Below are 20,592 nucleotides of genomic sequence, written 5' to 3' on the forward strand. Positions count from 1 at the left end.
TGCTGTCTACACCAGTGCATTTGCCCACCGAAACATGGCACTGTCCCAGCCAGCTCCCTGGGTCTCCCGGATGAGTGAAGGGAGTTCACCTTCTGGGTCTGTTTTTCTAGGACTAAGGTGAAAATCAGTATGTCTTTGCCTTGCCTGGAGACACAGCAGTGGAAGGGATGGCTAAGTGAGCTGCTGGGACTGTGTGGGCGTGAACAGAGGAGAACCACAGCAGCTCAAGCAGAGCAGTGAGGTGGTGGGCATGTGCTGGGCCCCCCATATCTGTGGGGAGAACCTGAGAAGCCTGACCTCTGCCTGCATTGTTGCTCCAAGGCCGCTCATGAGAGACTTCCATCCTGTGGTCTGGGGAGTCTACTGTGTTTCCAGAGTTCTTGAAGCTCCAAGGGTGGGATGGGCAGTAGGACCTGCGGCCCATAAAATCTGTCCATCTCCCTCTTCCACACATAATTATACTGGAGCACCACGGGTGACCCAGAAGATGCTTCTAGGATTCCAGGCAGCTTAGCTTGGATTATTCACAATTTTTTCCCCTTTGTAGGAGAGAGGATTGGAAGAAATAAGCCTTCAGCTAACACTGGTTTCCTGAGTTAGGGATATTATCTCATTTTATCTTCATAACGCAAAGTAGGAAATATTATCTCCATTTTGTAAGTGAAGAAAATGGGTGATTTGTAGAAAAGGTGAGTCTCAGGGTCTAGGTTTGCACCCCGGCTCTGTGAAGGGACTTGAGATAATGTAGGCAAAGCTCTTAGTGTTGGCACCCAGTAGGTATGTAAGTGATGGTTTATTTTTTTATTTTTTATTTTAAAGATTTTATTTATTTGAGAGAGAATGAGAGAGAGAGAGAGCACATGAGAGGGGGAAGGGTCAGAGGGCGAAGCAGACTCCCTGCTGAGCAGGGAGCCCGATGCGGGACTCGATCCCGGGACTCCAGGATCATGACCTGAGCCGAAGGCAGTTGCTTAACCAACTGAGCCACCCAGGCGCCCTAAGTGATGGTTTAATATCACTGCCACCACTACTCATCCAAGGTCACACCCCTGGCAAAATTCAGAGCACGAATGGAATCCAAGACTTTCTACGCTGAGTCCCCGTGTCTTTTTATTTCCCAATTATGTTCAAAAGAGTAAACAGAAGTCTCAGCCGTGGGTGGCTTTTGAAAATCTGGCTTCCACCTCATCAAAATCTACCTCATCAAAAGAGGGTACGTACTTGATGAAGGTTTATTAGACAGTGGTGTGTGTGTGTGTGTGTGTGTGTGTGTGTGTCATCTCAGAATGTCTTGGGAGACACTCCTCGGATTGCCTGGCCCCTGGCCCTCCCCCTGGCCCAGATCGCTTGGTTTGAGAGCTGTGAAGAACGGGTATGTGTTGGCCGTGTGAATTAAGTAGGGGCAGGAAAAAATTACTGAGAGGCAGGAGAAAGATGATGCCTCATGGCTATTCCAGCGTCAGAATTTTTTGAGAATGAGAAGATGAGTGGTTTGTTGCCCCCAAATGGCCAAAGAGTAATTCCGAGATTGCCCTTGGAAACGCAGAGTCTCATGGATATTTTTGAAACGCCTGTCTTGAATCCCCCATCTTATATATGAGCCCATGAAGCCATTAAGCCCAGAGAGTTAGCACCATCAGCCCATCAGTGAGTAACAACACAGCTTACTGTGTGTCCAACTTTGGGGGACTCACATAGGACATAGTCCCTGGGCTCCAAGGTCAACCACATCTCATTGGAGGAACTAGGGGAATATCGAGCGAGCAAACAAAAATCTTCCTTTGAGGGGCTTTGCTATGGGTTGCTCTGAAGAGCATCAGGTCAGGGGCGCCTGGGTGGCTCACTCAGTCAAGCGTCTGCCTTCAGCTCAGGTCATGATCCCAGGGTCCTGGGATTGAGCCCCGCATCGGGCTCCCTGCTCAACGGGGAGTCTGCTTCTCCCTCTCCCTCTGCCTGCCGCTCTGCCTACTTGTGCTCTCTCTCTCTCTGTCAAATAAATAAATAAAATCTTAAAAAAAAAAAAGCATCAGGTCAGTAAGGGCTCCTGCTAATAATGTTTATTGGGCTCACACTCAACGGGCATTCACCACACACTAGGAGTAAAGTGCTTTTTGTGTACTGTGTCATTTATCCTCATGACTGCCCTAGAATAGGTAAATTCTATTTTTATCACCACCTCATAGGCAGGGAAGCTGAGACACAGAGAGCTTAAGCAACCAGCACAGTCCTACAGCTAGGAGGTGGCAGATCTGGAATTCAAATCCAGGTAGTCTGGCTCCAAAGACAGTGCCCTTAGCCCCTTCACCTCTACCGTCCTCCTGGAGGGGCTCAGCTAATCCTTGAAGGATGAGAGATTTCAGAGAGGCAAAATACCGAGAAATGTGAGCACCACAGGCCCGGGGGTGGTAGTACTGGTTGTGTGACCAGAGACAACTTACCAAATATTTCTGAGCCTCAGTGTCCTCATCTGGTAAATGGGGATAACATCTTCATAGAGTGGTGTGACGGAGATCATGTGTTTAGAGCATAGAGCAAGGGGTATTGTTGTTAGAAATAGAGGGTGGGAAGAGGGGCACAGCCTGACCAACACGCAGCCTCAGGGATGAACATGAACTCCATGTATGGGTTGGAAGGATAGGGGAGAGGGGGATGGTCAAGCTCGAATGCGGGATGGGTCTATCAGGTTGAGTAGGAAATAAAAGCTGGCTGGGACGTATGAGGCCAGAGTGTTGAGGACCTTGAAAGCGACCATAAAATGCACCACAGCGCTTCAAAACACAGGTGTGTGGACTTTGTTGATGTATGGAAATGTGTATTTGGAAAAAAAAATAGAATGCAAAATAGTATGTACAAACTGACAGCTGTATAAACACATGGTTTGTGAGGCTTAAGATCAGAAGGGCACCTGCAGTGCTACAAATCTATTCCAGTTCACCACTTTTAATTTATTTATTTCTCTGTAAATACTTAATGAAAACCAGGAGCGAACAGGAGGTCAGGCTGAAGAATTTGGCTTTTAACTTGTGGACATGCACGGGGGAGCAAGCCCCTTTTGTTGTTTTATTTTAATTGAGATATAATTCATAGGCAGTCAACTCTCATTATTTGCGGATTTTGTATTTGCAGATTCACCTACTCGCTAAAATTTATTTGTAACCCCCCAAAGCAATACTCCAGACACTTTGGACATATGCAGAGCTGTGAAAAATTTGAGTCCCCTGATGCACACGGTCCCAGCTGAGATCAAACAAGACACTTTGCCTTCTTGCTTCAGTTCTCAGACTGTAAATAAGTGTTCTTTGCTCTTTAGTGCCATGTTTTTTTTTTTTTAATTTCTTTGCTTTTTGTTGGTGATTTCACTGTTTAAAATGGCCCCCAAGCATAGTGCTGATGTGCTAACATCCCTAAGTGCAAGAAGGCTGTGATGTGCCTTACAGAAAAAAATATGTATGTTAGATAAGCTTCGTTCAGGCCTGAGATATAGTGCTGTTGGCCATGAGTTCAATGTCAGCGTGTCAAGAATATATTAAATAAGGTGTCTTTAAACAGAAACATGCATAAAATAAAGTTCTGTATTGACCAGTTGATGAAAATGCTTTGACTGAAGTTTGCAGGAACCTAATCCTGTACTTCTCTTGGTGCATTGATTTCACATTTTCCAATTCAGTGTTCGAAGCAACTTTACAGACCATAACTACTGCAAATAACAAGACTCACCTGTACATAAAATTCACCCTTTGAAGGATTTATGTATTTATTTGAGGGGGGAGGGGCAGAGGGACAGGGAGAAAGAGAACCCCAGGCAGGCTCCATGCCCAGCCTGGAGCCCAACACAGGGCTTGATCCCAAGACCCTGAGATCATGACCTGAGCCGAAATCAAGAGTCGGACACTCAACCTACTAAGCCACCCAGGCGCCCCAAAATTCACCCTTTTAAATTAGCCCTTTTGTATTTTAGTATATTCATAAGGTTATACAAACCCTCACCATCACTGCTGATTTTTGAGCAGTAAACTGACCTCCTAGAGCAGCAATCTAAGAATTGTCTGTCTTTCCCTGTTCCCTGCTCTCTCTGCCCTCTTTCAGAATGCCCAGGAGAACCATGGACTGGCTGTGCCCACCCCCTCTGTGCCAGGAGACTTTGTGGACAAAGAAGTGACTGGTAAGAGGGCCCTGGGCTTGGGGCTCGTCCATCTTTCTTTCCTCCTTTGGCCCAAGCATCCAGCCCACTGCCGCAGCTGGTGATAAAGCAGGAGTCCCCGGGCCTTTTGGCTACTGGCTGCAGTGGGTGGGAGTTGAAGAGAGTCAAGGCTGGCTAAGTCCCACTTCCAGTGGGGGAAGGATGGTGAGGGCCAAGGCCAGAGCAGGGACAAGGGCAGCATGAAGCAGTGGAAAGAACCCTGGAGTCAGACAGACCTGGCTTTCAGTCCCAGCTCCCCTACAGATTAGCTTTGCTGCCTTGGGCAAATCACTTAACCCCTGGCACCTCTGTATCTGCAAATGAGCTGGGGCCAACACAGTTCCAGTTCTGGGGGAGTAAATGAAATACGGGATGGGACGTTAGTCACTTCTTGTCATACTTCTGCTCAAAAGGTGCCAGTGACTTCCTGTGTCGCTCATAGCAAAGGCTCTTGCCAGGAGTGCCAGAATCTGGCCTCACCTGGGCTCGCGTCCTGCTTTCTCTCCCTGTCTCACACTGCCCCGGCCATCCCGGTAACCTTGTTGCCCTTCAATACCAGGCACACTTCCACCCCAGGGTCTTTGCATTGCTGTTCGCCCTGCCTCAGCTGCTCTTGCCCTATACGTAGGTACAGCTCTCTCCCTCCCTCACTCCCTCTTTGCTCAGCTGTCACCTTCTCAGTGATGTCTTCTCTAACCACCCTATTCAGATCGTACCCCCAGCACCCCTCCTGGCTGTATTCCACATATTACTCATCAGCTAATGTGGTACTAGTTTACGGATGTACTATGTTCGTTGTTTGTCTCATTGTCCCTTTAAAACATAAGCTCCAGGAGGGCCAGCATTTTGACTATTTTTGTTTCGTTTTCACTGCTGTATTACAGCTCCTAATACTTGGGTGCTTTTTTCTTTTTAAAGATATTTTATTTATTTGAGAGAGAGAGAGAGAGAAAGCATGAGAGTGAGCACAAGCAGGGGGAGTGGGAGAGGGAGAAGCGGGCTCTCCGCTGAGCAAGGAGCCGGATGTGGGACTCCATCCCAGGACCCCGGGATCATGACCTGAGCCTGAAGGGGACTGAAGTGGATGGTGATGCCCCAGAGGCCGAAGGAGCAGACGCCCCAACATTTGGGTGCTTAATGAATGTTAGTTTTTTCTCCTCCCCACCCCCAGTATGTTTTTTGTCTTGAAGTCAGACAGCTGGGAGGAGCCTTCAGAGCTCACATTCCCCGGGTTTGTTATGCTCTGTGCTAGAAACTGAGAGGCAGGGAAGCAGAGGACGGGTGCCCCTAAGAGAGAAATAACAGGGCATCCTGGCAGTCTGCAGACTCTGCGGAGTGGGGGGACTGGGGTCCAGGTCCAAGAAGGGAGGGGTGTGAGCTGCTGGGGCCAGAGGTGCTCAGCATCTCTTAGCGCCTGGGTGTTCAGGTCACCTTCTTTCTACACACCCCGCCCCCATTCCATCCCGCAGTCCAGCATCTGTTCCAGAAGCTCTCTGTGAGGTGGGAGCCTGGGTTCTTGGTAGATTCGGGGGCTTTGGAAAGCAGGAGCTGCTCGTGCATCCTGCTCCCTCCTACGGGTCTTTCACCTGAACTTCCTACTGAGAAGGTCTCCAGGCCCCTGGCCCTGATCCCTGACTTCCCGTTCTTCTCCCACTTTCTCTGTCTCACAATCTGAAAGGTTAAGTGCAGTTGGTAACAATCAAAGGGGTCACCGGTCCTTAAGTGCCTACTATGGGCCTAGCACCATGATCAGCCCTTTATGTGTCTTTACGTGAATTCTCTCACGAATCCTCACAACAGCTTTATGTGGTAAGCACTGGCGTTATGCCCACTTTATAGATGATGAAACAGAGGCTCAGCAAGGTTAACTAGTGTGTCTGAGGTCACACATCTGAGTAAGTGGTAGAGCTGGGATTTGAACCCTGGCCTTCCTGGCTTTGTATCAGCCAAGGCCCCCATGAGAAACAGATGGCAACTCAAAGGCGATAACCAAAGCATTTAATAAAGGGATGACATGACATACAGCTGTGTGAGCAGGGTTCGGGGACTGAAGTGGATGGTGATGCCCCAGAGGCCGAAGGAGCAGTGGGGAGCTACTCCTATCTCTGAGCTGTCAGACAGGGGCTAACCTGACAGAAAAGCAGCCCTTGCTGACTGTGGCCCATCAGGAAGGGAGCGGGGGTTCAATGCCCTGGCCTCTCTGTCCCCACCCTCTGATCTGCCAGCAGCGTCCATCAGCTCAGCCCACCTGTAGCCAGAGGATAAGGGAGTCCCCGCACACAGCAGGGCAGAGAAGAGTGAGGCAGACAGAGAATATTCAGTCCGGGCTCCAGGGGCTGTGCCCAGGATAAGCAGGGGCCCCTCCCTAAAAAGGAGAGGCTCACCCCCAGGACAGCTCAGGAGACTGGAGACATTGCTGCTCCCTCACCTGGTGTTCAGGAGGAAAGGCATGAAACTGGCCAGTTACTCTCTTGGGTGCCGCCCCGAAGAGATGGGCAAGGCTGGTTGGCTTCATTGCCCCCCTTTTCTTTGCTTCTCCCTTCTTTTCAGGTACCAGCTCACTAGTCAACGGCAACCTCCGACTGTACAGCTCTGTGGGTGACCTGAGGCCTAGGCACTACGGGCAGGACCCACTCATCCCCCCACCGCCCCCAGGCCCAGCCCCGGGGCCACCCCTGGACACTTCACAACCTCGAGAGGAGTCCCCACCGCCTCCACCTTCCATGGCGCCCCCACCGCCTCCCCTGCTGCTGGAACCCCCATCCCCACCCAGCACGGCCCCACCTCTGCCCCCAGTACTGGGGGCTCCAGCCCCTGTCTCCACCCTTTCCTCCCCATCGACGCCCACCCCTCCTGACTTCATTCCTCCTGCCCCACCCTTGGCCTCTCTAGCCCCACCCCCACCCCCTCTGCCAGCCCCAGCACTCCCAGCATCTCCTCAGACAACAGGGACTGGCCTCTTTCCCCCTGGGGGTGTCACCAAGTGGAAATCGGAAGTAGCACTGAATGGCAGGCAGCCAGAGACCCCCAGAACCAGCCCCCCCCAGAGCCCAGCTGAGCCAAAGGGGAGTCTTCTGGGACCTAAGCCAGACCCCCACCTCACTTTCCCGCGCTCATTCAAGGTGCCTCCCCCGACCCCAGTCAGGACTTCATCCATCCCAGCTCAGGAAGCACAGGGGACTCCTCTAGAGGAAGAAGGGGCCATCAAGAAAGCTCCCAATCGACTCCCACTGCCTCCCAGCTTCCACATCCGCCCTGCGTCCCAGGTCTACCCGGACAGGGTCCCTGAGCCAGACCACCCAGGGGAGCTCAGGGCTGCAGCACCAGCCAGCCCCACGCTGGGCCAGTCCCAGTCCTGGACTAAGGAACATGCTGAGACGCCACCGCCAGCCCCTCCCTTGGCCCCTCCCGCACCCCCGCAACCCCCCCCAGCACCGCCCCTCCCCCCAGCTGCCCCTCCTTTACCTTCTGCTGAGAAGGTAGCTCCTCCACCTTCTGGGTTTGCCAAAAGCCGCAAATCCAGCTCCCCTGCTCCCAAACCCAAACCGACCCCCCCCAGCCCAGAGGACACAGCCTCTTCAGCGCCTGTGGACTGGAGGGATCCCAGCCAGATGGAAAAGCTGCGGAGTGAGCTGGCAGCCTATCTCTGTGGCTCCAGGAGGGAGGACCGATTCCTCAGTCACAGGGCAGGCTCAACGGTGGCCTCTGAGGAAAAGGAGGGCAAGAAGGACCCCAGCCTGCCAGAGGAAGAGGCTCCTCCAAGCCTGCCAGAGCAGGAGACCCTTCCAAGCGTTCCTGAGAAGAGTCCCTGCAGCCTGCCCGACAAGGGGGCTGCCACCAGCCTGACCCTCCCTCCTGTGGACTACCTCCCCCAAGATGCCCCAACTCCCAGTGTCCGGCAGATCCGCAGTGAGCTGGAGGCCCGGTTCTCCTCGTCAGCAGAGAAGGAAGCCAAGCCCAGCGTAGGGTTTCTGCCTCCCAAACCTCGGCTAGAAGGGGGAAGAATCTTTGAAAACAGGGGGGATAATGGCAACTTCTCTAAGCCTGTGGCCAAGAATCTGCCCCCTCTATCCACCACCCCTCTGCCAACCACACCACTTCAGTCCAAGGCTGTGCCTGGGCCAGCCACACCACCCAAGGCCACTCCTGGGCCAGCCCTACCACCCAAGGCCACACCGGGGCCAGCCCTACCACCCAAGCCCACTCCTGGGCCAGCCACACCACCTAATGCTGTGCCCGGGCCCGCCATACCATCTGCAGCCATAACTGCGCCCACCACATCATCCCCGCTGATAGAGAAGAACCCAGTCCCAGCTGGGCAGTGGGAGAAGCCCAAACCTCAAGAACTTACAGTGCCCCGCCAGATAGAGGCAGAAGGGCGCCCCCCAGAGCCCAGTAAGCCGCCTACCCTGGGATCCGTCTCAGCTCCAGCCCTCCCACCAAAGAGATCTCCTGGCGGAGAAGAGGTGACATTTCTCTACACGCTCTGTCGCAGCCAGAAAAGCCCCAGCCAAGAGGTTGCTGCTGGGACGGCACCGCGGGCCACAGGTTCAGCCGTAGGGTCAGGGGAACCTGCGGAGGTGAAGGAGCCCCAGGGGCAGCCAGCCAAGCCCCCCACCTCAGCCCAGCCTGCCGATGAACTCCTCAGGCATCCGGTGACTGGGGAGGTGGTGCAGCCAGGCTCCCCGATGGCCCTGCTCCTTGCAGCCAGGCAGAGGGCCCAGAAGGGAAGGCCAGGAGGGCTGGCCCTGGGCCGGTCCTCCCTGCCAGGGAGCCTCGGTGGCCACAGCAGCCAGCCCCAAGCAGGCTCTGACAGCATCTTCCACAATGAGGGCCGGCCCAACTCCTTCACTGTGGTCCCCAAGTTACCCAAGGAGGCTGAGAAGGACGCCCAGCTGGCCTCGTCGGCACAGCCCACCATACCCAGTCAGTGGAAGCCCCAACCCCCCGGAGACCCGGAGGGCACGGAGCCAAGCCTCAGGCACAACGGGACAAAGGCGGAGCCTCAGGCCCCTGTGGCCTGGGAAAGGCCGGCATCCTCCAACCTCCCCCGGGGCCGCCTGTTGCCCAAATCCTTCTCGTCCCCTCCTTCTCCTTCCTGCAAGAGGGACGACGACGACGATGACGACGAGGGGGAGTTCCACTTTGAGGTCATCCCGCCGCCGCCAGAGTTCAGCAACGACCCTGAGCCCCCCGCCCCGACCCTCCAGTATCTGGGGCGCCGGGGATCCCCTCCCCGGAACAACTTCCCAGACTTGGGGCAGCCCTCAGCGCCTCGTGGCTTCTCGCGCTTTCCGGCCGGCGCGCTCCACGCCAGGGCCGGGGGCCTGGAGCGCTTCTCGGGCGGGGGCCGCTCGCTCATCAAGAAGCGCCTGTACGTCGGGGAGCCCCACCGCAGCCCCGGGCAGCCCCGCGGCGGCACCGGCCGCAGCCTGAGCTCCCCCAACTGCTTTGGGCCGCCGCCGGGAGGCCCGGAAATGCGGCGCGTCAACTCGGCGGGCCGCGCGCTCCCCGGAGGCCTGCACGCGCGGAGGCTGTCCATGGAGGGCGCCGCCCGCGGGGAGGCCAAGTTCAAGGCGCCCGGCGGCGACTATGGCTTCGCCCCCGCGGCCGGCAGGTGAGCTGGGGGCGGGGCGAGGAACGCAGCCCGGGGTGGGAAGCCAGGTGAGTGGAGGCCCGGCCCTCGGGACCCCAGAGGAGCCCACCAGTCCGGGGACGTTGGGTTTTCGCTCTTCTGGCTCTCTGGGCAGAGAAAGGGACGCGCGAGGCGCACTTAACCTGGAAAGAGCGCTGTTGGCGATTGCCTGACCTGCTTATTTCCCACCATCTCCCTTGTTCTCTCTTTCCCTACCCTCCTGCTTTCCCCACCAGCTTCCCCTCTTCTACCTCCTCTTTCCCACTCTCTAGAGACTCAGGGCTTCAGGCTAAGAGTGGTGTGGAGGGGAGACCTGAGTGGCCCTTGTGTGCCTATGGTGATTGCCCAGCGACACAGAGAAGGATCCAGACCCAGGCTAGGAGTGAAGAGTTCCGAACAGAAGGGTATTAGGCACTATTCTGTGGCCAGCCAAGCCTAGCTGGGAGGAGGAGCCCTGTGTCTTGAATCAGTGCTGGTCCACCCAGGTCCCACCCTGTCCACCGGGGCTTGTGTGGGCAGATACCACAGCGCTGAGCTACACATCTTTTCCTCTTGTGCCCTGAGGGAGGTGGGAGGGCTGTTGGTTAACTAGCTGCAAATATTAACCACCCTCTCTCCTGCTCCCTCATCCCAGGTCTCCCCACAGCACCCCCCACTATGGAAGTCCCATCAACACATTCACCGTGAGGCCTGGGACCCGCCATCCCATCTCCTATGCCTACTCGGGGAACCACCGGAAAGCCCCGTCCTGAACCCCGGGTGTTCTCAGCTCTACTCCAAGGGGTCAGATCTGGGCACTTGTTTTTGTGGGGGTGGGAGGGATGCGGCAGGTGTTAGGCGTCCTGACTTAAACATGGAAGAGTCTTTGTTACCCAAACACAGACAGATGACGAGTGAGAAGTGGTGGAAAGATCAAGAGTGGGCTTCTGTTTCCCAAAGCACTGGGGTGGCTGTGGACAAGGGGAGGGGGAAATAGGGAGGAGAGGAGGAGCCTTTAAGGGCCTGGAGCCTGAGTTTCCCCTAGCTGGTACTGTTTGCTTTAGCAAGACTTACTTAAAGCAGTTTTACAAGCATGGCCTACTGAGCAGGTTCTAAAAGCAAGGGGCGGGGTGCTAACTCTGAGTCCATCTCCATGGCTATGATCGGCTGTCTGGTGCTCCCGAAGGCCTGAGGCCCAGCTCCATCTGGGTAGGGGTGCAGGGAACTACAGGTTGATCTCTGTAGCCTCCACCAATCCACCATTTGCCAACCTAAGAGCTGATTCCTGGGGTACCTAGCATAGAAGGCACATTGAGGTGGGACCAGGACATAGGCATGGACAACGTGTGGAGAAGGTGCTGGAACAGAGTTCTTTGCATCGGCCAAAGGTGGGGATAGGGAGGGTCGATGGTTCAGTTGCCCTGGCCCTGGCCCTTAGCTACCTCAGCTGCCGGGAAGCCTAGGGAGAGAAGACTTGGCAAGTACGGGATGGGAGACAGAGGATAAAGTCATGTTTTCCTACTCAGACCCAGGCAGCCATGATTTGGGAGATTGGGCCCAAGGAGCCAGAAGGCCTGGGGGCTTGACACCAAAGGCCTAATACAGCCAGAACCCATTTGGGATTTGGTGGGGGCATCCGACCCAACCACCCTTCCCAATCCCAACACTATAGGTCCCCAGTATTATGGAGGCTTTAAAATGCATAGTGAAGATGTTAGAAGACACAGAGTGGGAGGTAGCAGAGATGGGCACTGGGATCTGAGAGGTGTTTGCTGCTGACAGGGAGTGCGTTTTGGAAGGTCTAGAGTGGTAGGACTGGGCCAGTTCCGAGCAGGGGAGACCTATCAGTAGGGCCCTTTGCCTGGGCAGTGTGGGTTTATGCCTGTTGGCCAGTGAATTAGACCCCCATCCACTTTCAAAAGAAGTTCTGATTTGGATGACATATGTTCCCCACACATATCAGGAAACAGTATTCCTCGGTCTGTCTTCCCCGTCCCCTCCCCAGGCCGGATTCCTGGGACCAGGCCAAGGCAGGCTGCCTCGGTAGGAGAAAGGGCAGGGGGTGGCCCACCGCAGGAGCAGGCCTGCAGGGGCAGCCAGAAAGCAGGGCCCTTTGGGGGCAAGATGTTGGACCTTTATGACTTGAGGTAACCGGCCAGGTACCAGGTTGCGGGGACAGCAGGTGAGCCACTTCAGGGAAGGAGAGTGCCGGCACCCTGATGGGGCAGGATCTGGTTACCTGTGTTCAAGAAGCAAACCCCACCCCAACACCAGCACTGGCCCTATAAATATGTATGTATTTTCCCTGTACAATGTTTTATAAAAGACTTCACTAATTTATCTTCTGTGTCAGGTTTGAGGAGTGGGGCGTGGGCTCTCAGCTATATATTGCTCTGGAGGGAGGGGAAGGGCTGGCTGTCACTTGGCTTGGGAAATAAACAGGCCAGTTTGGGCTGGCCTCAGCTCTGTGGCTGTGGGTTGATGACTCGAAGCTACTTCAGTGTGATGAGAGGTTGGAAGAACTCAGCTGGGGAAGGCTGAGCACGGGGTGGCGGCTGAACCGGGGAGCCATTTTGCCGGGCCCACACTTTCTCTTTTGACCCTTAGGCTCTCTTGTTCTTGAAATCCTTCAAGGGGAAGAAGCAGAGCTAAAGTCTGGTGAAAAACAAACTGCATCCTTAACCGAGTCTCTTTGACTCTCTGAACCTCAGTTTCTTCTTCTGTATAATGGGCATGATAATAATGCCTCCCTGGGGCTGCCGTGAAGATCAGAGACAGTCACGTGCTCATTAACAAGTATTTGAGGGACTACTGGCGGCGGGCACTGTGCTTAGCATGGATATCCGTGGCTCCTGCTCATGGCAAGTCTAGTGGAGGAGAGAGGCGATAAGAAGAACACCCAGAAACATCACACATTATAATAAGTGGTGGGAAGGAAAGGCACAGGAAGTGTGAGAATAACTGGCGGGTGGGGGAGAGGAGTGGATTTACCTTAACCGGGCAGTCAGGGCAGGCCTCTTGAAGTGGTGACATTCATGCCAATTTCGTCAAAGCATCCAGCAAGTGTCTGGCAGTCAGTAGTAGCTCAATAAATTTTGCATTTTTGGCTGGTGACTACCTTACATTTGTGTGGGGCCTTTCACAGTTTTCCGTAAAGCTTTGACGTGGTATCTTCAACTTTTCCAGAAGAGGAAACTGAGAACCGGAGTGTTTATCTCAAGACAGTGTCAGAGAGAAAGTTGTGTTTCCTCCTCTGAGTCTTCCGAGTGGGGGTGGGGGTGGGGGTAGGAAGGGAGACCAGGAGGATGACTCATTTATTCAGCAGCTCGTGCTTCCAGGAGGGACCTCCCAGGCCTCCCTTAGCCTGGGGCTTCATCCTTCTCCTGTCCTTCCACCGTGAGGCCCTCATCCTGGTAACACAGAGGACAGGGGCCCCAATTCCCTGTAGGACTTGGGGCTCTGCCTCCTCACCCCTCCCTGATCTTCCTAACTTTTGTCCCCCCTCACCTGACATGAGAGGGGCAGAGGGGAGTAGTGGAGGATGGGGGACCAGGGCCTCACCCATGGTGCTGCCATCAGACAAGCTGTGCCACCATGGGTCTCCGCTGACTCCTCTGAAACACAACAGGGACAGACTTGCGCCGTGAGTGGGTCTTAGACTTTGTAGGTCCCAGACCGCCTTAAAAAGCTGCTGATGGGGGAGAGAAAAAAAATTAAAATAAAAAGCTGCTGAGAACTATGGATCCTCACCTACAGAGATGCCCCGGCACATGCATTTTTACCCATTATTTCAGGCAGTTCATAGATTCCCTCCAACTAGGGCTCCATGCACTTCACACTGAAAATTCCCAGTGCGACGTTGGTTGGTCATGGAAACCAGCAACACCTGACCTTGACGGTTTGGAAAGTTCACTGGTTCTCTGTTTATTCGTGACAATCCTCTGAAACGTGTTGGCCTTGTAATACTCCCAATTCCATTTTGTCGGTGAGAAAATCCAGGCTCTAAGAAGAAAGGTGAGTTGCTCAGAATAACCCACCTGCCTCCAAACTGCGAACCTCGTTACAGCGGCCTCCCTCCCCACTGTATCCCCTCACCCATTCAGCCCTCGCCCCGTCACGCCACCTCCCAAACTTCCTTTCTAGCTGAGCAGGGCTCGGGGGGGCTTAAGGAGGGTACAGGTATTCTGGTGCCAGAAAACGCTAATTGGCGTGGGTGGCACAGGTGTTCCTGGATCAGGTTGGCTGCACCTTGGTTTCTGGAACCTCCCAGCGGCTCCCTGGGTGTGGCCCAAACCCCAGTGGCCAGAACCCCGGTTTTCCTGTGAGGCGGCCGCTGAGGCAGGTCCCAGGGCAGGCTGTGCTGGAAGCCCTTGCCTCCCCGATGGAGCCCAGTTTTCCCAGGGCCCCCTTACTTAAGGGGGTAAGCTTTTCTTGCTCCAAGTGAGCCCCGCCCTCCCTTCTGCGGGAAGCTGGAGGATAGAGGTGACTTGGGACCGGCAGGTGTGGGAGAGAGGTGACCTCAGTGCCGAGCTGTCAGGCAGGTCTGCCCCTGCCTGCTCACCTCACCTGCCTACCCACAGCAGCCCATGGCCACTTTCATGTCCTCCGCTCAAAGGCAATGCTGATGTCCCATCATTAGCTGTCCAGGATGGGTGGCCACTGATACCAGGCAGAGGACCTGGGCCTCCTTGCTCTGAAGCCCCAGGGATGCCAACTGCTGTAGACCTGGGGTTGGGGCCTCCGGGGATATTTTTAGCAGGAAGGTGAGAGAAGGGGCAGTGCTGGGAGAGGGGTAGAGACCAAGACAATGCATTAGGAATGCTCACTCCTTTATGTGAATAATCCTGTGCCCCCCTGCCAATTCCTGGAGCTATAGAAGCTTCGCTAACATTTGGCCGGGAGGAGCCGCTCCTTTCCCTCCGGAGAACCGTTTGCTGAGCTTCTACAGAATGTGTTCTTATGGGTTTCTCTGTCTTCAGGCTGACTCCCTTCCCCCGCCCAGGTGTCTCAGCACCCTGACCTTGGCCTCCAGTCTTCCTTCGCTATAATTTCTTCGGAAGGCTGAGCCCCTCCACACCAGAGGTCCACGTTTCTTTCTTCCTTCTTTTCCTTTCTTTCTTTCTTTCTTTCTTTCTTTCTTTCTTTCTTTCTTTCTTTCTTCTTTCTTTCTTTTTCTTTCTTTCTTTCTTTCTTTCTTTCTTTCTTTCTTTCTTTCTTTCTTTCTTTCTTTCTTGATTTTATTTATCCATTTGAGAGAGAGAGTGCACAAGCAGGGGAAGTTGCAGAGGGAGGGGGAGAAGCAGGCTCCCCGAGGAGCAGGGACCCCAACATGGGGCTTGACATGGGGCTTGATCCCAGGACCCCGAGATCACGACCTGAGCCGAAGGCAGACGCTTAACAGACTGAGCCACCTAGGTGCCCCAGAGTCCACGTTTCTAATGATAAAGCACCCCCTGCACATTTCCAGGTAGATGTCTGGCCAGCCACTCAAATTCGGCCTCTCCAAAAGGGATTCTTTTTCCCGTACTTCCTTTGCACACAATCCTGAGACCAGAGCAGCCAGGCCCATGGCCCCGCCATCCCCAAATGCTGATTCCTGCCTCACTGCTTCTGTCCCCTCCGCTTCCTTGGGCTCACCTGCTCTTCAAGGCCCAGCTGAAATCAGCCCCTGCAGGAAGCCCTCCGCAGCCCCGTGCTGCTCAGAAATGCCTCCCTCCACACTTCGGCACCCAGTTCCCTTGCCTGGCTCTTCCTCACCCTGCAGGCTCTGCTCAGACACCCCTCACCCCCTGGGCCGCATCAGCTGCTGCTAAAGGCTCCCAGGGCCCCCTGGTCCCCTCACATTGGCATTACTTGCTCCACATCTCCTTCCCCCCGCAGCTGGTGAGCTCCAGAACGCAAGGACTGCCGGTCTTATTCATCACGGTATCCCCAGCATCTGGTGCTGCTTCTGGCACTCGTAGGAGCACTAAACGTACGTTTGTTGAATGAATTCATGTTAGTATTTAATCAAATACTGTCAAGCACTATTTAAGTTCCTGGAGAGCAAAGATCATGTCTCCCACAGACTAGTGACCACGTAACTGTCTTGTTTCTAGAGGTGCGTCACCTGACCTAATGCTGAGGTTTCTTGGGTGGCACAAAATTATGGTTTTAGAGATGGGCAGTCTTAGGTTTCATCACAAAGGTGTCAGGGTGCCTTGGAGTGGCTCCTGCCGGGAAGGCTGAGACACGCTACCCTCTAAGTGGAGACAGGAAGGGCTAGGAGGTGATGCTACCAGGTGAGGCTGTTCCCGGCCTTAAAAAAGGGCCAGGGCAAGGGGTGGCAGGCAGCCCTCATATCAGGTCAGGGTCTCTGTGCCCTGCGAGTGAGCCAGTCTCCCGGAGATGCCAGCCCCAACCAGTCAGAGGACTCTGGCTCTGTTTAACTCCTCTTTGGATGTCCTTTAGTCTCAAGTAATGTTATTTGGGGCCGTGGCCTCTCCCACCTGTGCAACAGGGACCGACGGGAAAGACTGTGCCAAATGTGGGCCAGATGGTGAGAAGGAACAGCTCCTGTGCTCCGGCCCTCCCCACCTTGGAGAGCTCTCCCTCAAGAGCAAAGTCTTGTTTCCCTTCAACAGCTAGCTACCTGCATGGGGTTCTCGGGCTTTAGCAGAGATCTAAGCACCAAGCTCGGACTCACCAGACTTGCTGCTTTCCATTTCATCCACTTCAGCGTTAGGATCATGACCCCTAGCGCTGCTCTTGGAAGCCGGGCACAGCCAACTTTTTCTGCCACAGCTCCCTGCGCATCCTTCAAGATTGAATTTCTCCAGTCCGTGTCTTCCACCGACAGAGCCTCCTGATTGCTTTTACCTTTCCTCACTGCAGAGGTGTATCTCCTGCCATTTCCTGTCATTGTTACCTAGCTTATTTTCTGAGCCACTCAAAGAGGGCTTGGTGGGCTCCTGGCCTTGGGCTCTCTCTCTCTCTCCTCTATCGTGTCTGGGATCTTTCCGTGTTGTGGCTCAAAACTTTTCAGCATTTGTTCCAAATTCTTAAGGTTAGCACAAAGCCCCATCAATTCCATTCACCACCGCTAGGGGGTGCCACTCAGTACAAGCCAAAGAGCCAGGCAAAAGGCTCGCAGTCCAGTTCAGGAGACATGTGAGTGTGTGTGTGTGTGTGTGCGCGCGCACACACACACACACACACCCCTGGAATAAAAAGCAGAAGAATACAAAGTTCTCCCACCCAGGAGAGCTGGGTACCCAATAGAGCAGGTGATCACACGGGGCACTGTTGGCGAAGCACTGTGGATGGCCCCTCCTACTGGCCTGTGACCAGTTGTCAAGGCTGTCCTCAGCTCTGTGACCCCAGTGGGAGCCCGTGCCTAAGCGGGGCAGAGCTGCTGTTTGCTTTTCCTTCAGTGTGTCCGACACTTAAACCCTTGGTCAGGAGTGCCCATTATCACTGACTCAAACACACTGCTGCTATCTTTTGGTGACCTCTCTTGGCCATTGAAACCTGCCCTTGACATTCACTTTTTAAATTTTTATTTATTTGACAGAGAGACACAGCGAGAGAGGGAACACAAGCAGAGGGAGTGGGAGAGGGAGAAGCAGGCTTCCCGCGGAGCAGGGATCCCCATGCGGGGCTCGATCCCAGGACACTGGGATCATGACCTGAGCAGAAGGCAGACGCTTAACGACTGAGCCACCCAGGCGCCCCTTGACATTCACTTTAACCTGATTTCTCCAGGGAGAGTGGAGGGGAGTGAGGAGTGGACCTCCGGGCAACTTGCCGTGATATCCAGCACTGCTTTCCTTGCTCATGGGTGTAGCCCTGAGTCCGTGTGTGTGTGTGTGTGTGTGTGTGTGTGTGTGTGTGAGAGAGAGAGAGAGAGAGAGAGAGAGAGAGATCCTTATATGCGCACATGGTCGGCTGTCACCAGCAGGTGACGCTCTGCTCACAGGCACCTGACCTAAGGCTGGCGGGCGGAGGGAGTCCAGATTCAGATTCAACTCAGGTTGACTCGGCTCCTTCCAGGATCCAGACTCAGAGCTAAGTGCTGTCCCGTACACCAGTCATTCTCAAACTAGAGCGTGCATCAGTAGTCCTGGAGGACTTGTCAAAACACAGATTCCTAGAACTTTTCCCCAGAGTTCCTGATTCAGTGGATTTGGGATGGGGCCTGAGAATTCACATTTCCAACAAGTTCGCAGTTTGGGAGGCCAGTCCTGATGGCCCAGGGACCACACTTTGAGAACTGCTGCCATGTGGTCTCCCATTTAATCCTCTCTCCTCACTGTGGGTAGGCGGTACCACTCCCATCTTTAGAAGAATCTAAAGTACTGACGGGCCAAGTGACCTTGCCTTGGTCTCCGGGCTGGGGCAGCGCAGGTGGGGTGAGTGTGGCCATGCCTCTCTGGATTCGGCCTGCTCCCTCTTGTTCCAGGAGGGCAATAAATAACAGCAGGCTTGGGACAAGCAGGATACTGGGAGACGGGCATGGCACAGTGTTAGACTGGGAGTAATTTCTCCACTGGCCAGGGTGTTTTAAAAACATTTTAGCTTCGGGGCACCTGGGTAGCTCAGTTGGTTAAGTGACCGCCTTCGGCTCAGGTCATGATCCTGGAGTCCCAGGATCGAGTCCCACATCGGGCTCCCTGCTCGGCGGGAAGTCTGCTTCTCCCTCTGACCCTTCCCCCTCTCATGCTCTCTCTATCTCATTCTCTCTCTCAAATAAATAAATAAAATCTTTAAAATAAAATAAAATAAAACTTAAAAACATTTTAGCTTCTATTGAAATCTAATCCCACAATACTAGCCAATAAGCACTCTCGGCCCTGCCTCCCACCCCACCCCCTTCCCTTTTTAGGACTGAAGTTCCGCTCAGCTGAGTTCCTCCCTGGGAACTGTCCTTTCCACCAAAGAGCCACCTTTGTCCAAGGTCACACCTGCTCCCTGGGGGCAGCCCCCATGCATTGATTGAGGCATCCCACCCCCCAACTCAGGACAACTCTGAAGGGTCATCTTAGCTCCAGGGCTTCTGATGGCCCCAGTCCCCCCAAGCTCAGGAAGCCCAGCTTCTCCCTCTGCCCCACCCCTTCCCCCACTGAGTGTGCATCCTGAAGGCACGCCCCCAAGAAACTCCCCACACACAAAATCTCCATCTCCCAGGGAACCTGTCCTGCAAGGACTTGTTAGGTACTGTCCTAAGCATTTACATGTATTATGTCATGGGATCCTCCCAACAGCCCCAGGAGGCAGGTATTTCTGTTACCCTCAGTATATGGATGAGAAACAAGAACAGAAAGGCTCAGTAACTTGCCCAAGGTCACAGAGCTAGCAAGCAGCAGAGCCAGGATTCCTATGCAAGTGGTCAGACTCCGAAGTATGACACAACACTGTCTTCCAGAACATTCTAGCCTCAGGGAAATTAAACAAAGAGAACAGCTGAAGACACATTCTGATTTGAGAGGGGAAAAAAAAAATCTCTGTTGCCCCCAATCCTTTTCCACCAGCCTCTTGCTGGTGCCTGAACATGCACAGCCTTGGTGCTTACTTTTAGCTCAGTCGTTCTCATCTGGGGGCAATTTTGCTCCCCAGGGGACATTTGGCAATGTCTGGACACTTTTGGTCATCAGACCTGGGGGGAATCTGTGAGCATTCAGTAGATGGGAGTCAGGGATGCTACTCATGTCTTACAACACACAGCGCAGCCCCTCCGCCCCCCACAATCCAGCCCAAAACGTCAGCTTGAGAAACCCTGCAATCTAGGTTGAAGCCTGGTCTCCCTGAAGTCCCAAAGTGATGGCCACTTGAGAGCAGGCTCTGGTGAAGGTGGCCAGAGGTCCTTGAGCCTGCGGTTTGGAGGGCAAACCTCCTACTTCGCAACCCTTGAAGAGCAAGCATTATCCCCAGTTGACAGGTGAGGAAACTGGAGCATCAAGAGGGTTTGTGAGTAGTGAGAAGAGAGGAACCTGAGGGCCCTGGAGACTCGCCCTTTCCCTCCTTCCTCTTGCCACTTTGCCCCTTATCTCTCCATGCTGGCCACACTGTACCCCTTAATATGCTAAGGCCACTCCTGCCCCAGGGCCTTTGCACTTGCTGGTCCTTCATCACTGAATAGTCTCTTCTAGTTATTTGGTCTCATTCCAGATGTTAACCTCTTGGAGAGGCCAGGCCTCCCCTAACTACTCCATAAAAGGGCAGTCCCCTTCCCCCTCCCTATTCTCATCACCTTGCTATATTTCTTCCTCAGCGTAGATGTACACCATCTGATGTATATATTTGTTTATCCCTGGGCCTCTTCTCCCTCATCTCTACACTGATTTACTTAATGTCCTTTTCCCACTGGCACTGATTTTTTAATTTTAATGTTTTCATCATTTATTGTTTCTGTTACAAACTCTCTCTAATCCATTGTGGAATAAAAAGAAATACAAAAAGGAACTAGCTCATGATTACACAGTTAATGGCAGAACCATTCGTTAGACTAGTTCTTCTAATATTTTTCTACCAAGATTTCCAAACAGCAAAGTGGAAGAAATGAACATGCCATCCCACCTCCTCAAGCTTGAGGGAAGAAGCCCGAAGCTGCCACTAAAAAAAAAAAAAAAAGGCAACATTTCCTTGAGGCTTTGCTTTTTATGGACATTTTTCACTTTATTCCCCAATATATCTATACTTACTCAACTAGAAAATATTTTTCTAGAAGTTTTTCAGTACCAGTTACTCCACCAGCAAGAAACCCAATGTGGAAAGCGAGGGCTGAACGCGTCGCTGATTCAGGGGCCCAGGGCCCCCTATA

The 20,592-nt window shown here is 53.8% G+C and overlaps 1 protein-coding gene across 1 annotated transcript in view; it reads left to right on the plus strand.

The window, feature by feature from the left end:
- Positions 1-12,270, plus strand: part of C9H6orf132 (chromosome 9 C6orf132 homolog) — a 33,168-nt gene extending 20,898 nt beyond the window's left edge. The window contains exons 3-5 of the mRNA XM_036101783.2: positions 4,087-4,162; positions 6,731-9,797; positions 10,450-12,270. Coding sequence (XP_035957676.1) covers positions 4,087-4,162; positions 6,731-9,797; positions 10,450-10,567 — 3,261 coding nt within the window. The 3' untranslated portion in view covers positions 10,568-12,270. The remainder of the gene's footprint in view (positions 1-4,086; positions 4,163-6,730; positions 9,798-10,449) is intronic.
- The last annotated feature ends 8,322 nt before the right edge of the window (positions 12,271-20,592 follow it).

The sequence above is a fragment of the Halichoerus grypus genome, chromosome 9 (genome assembly GCF_964656455.1).
Source record: "Halichoerus grypus chromosome 9, mHalGry1.hap1.1, whole genome shotgun sequence".
In the NCBI taxonomy this organism is placed as follows: Eukaryota; Metazoa; Chordata; class Mammalia; order Carnivora; family Phocidae; genus Halichoerus; species Halichoerus grypus.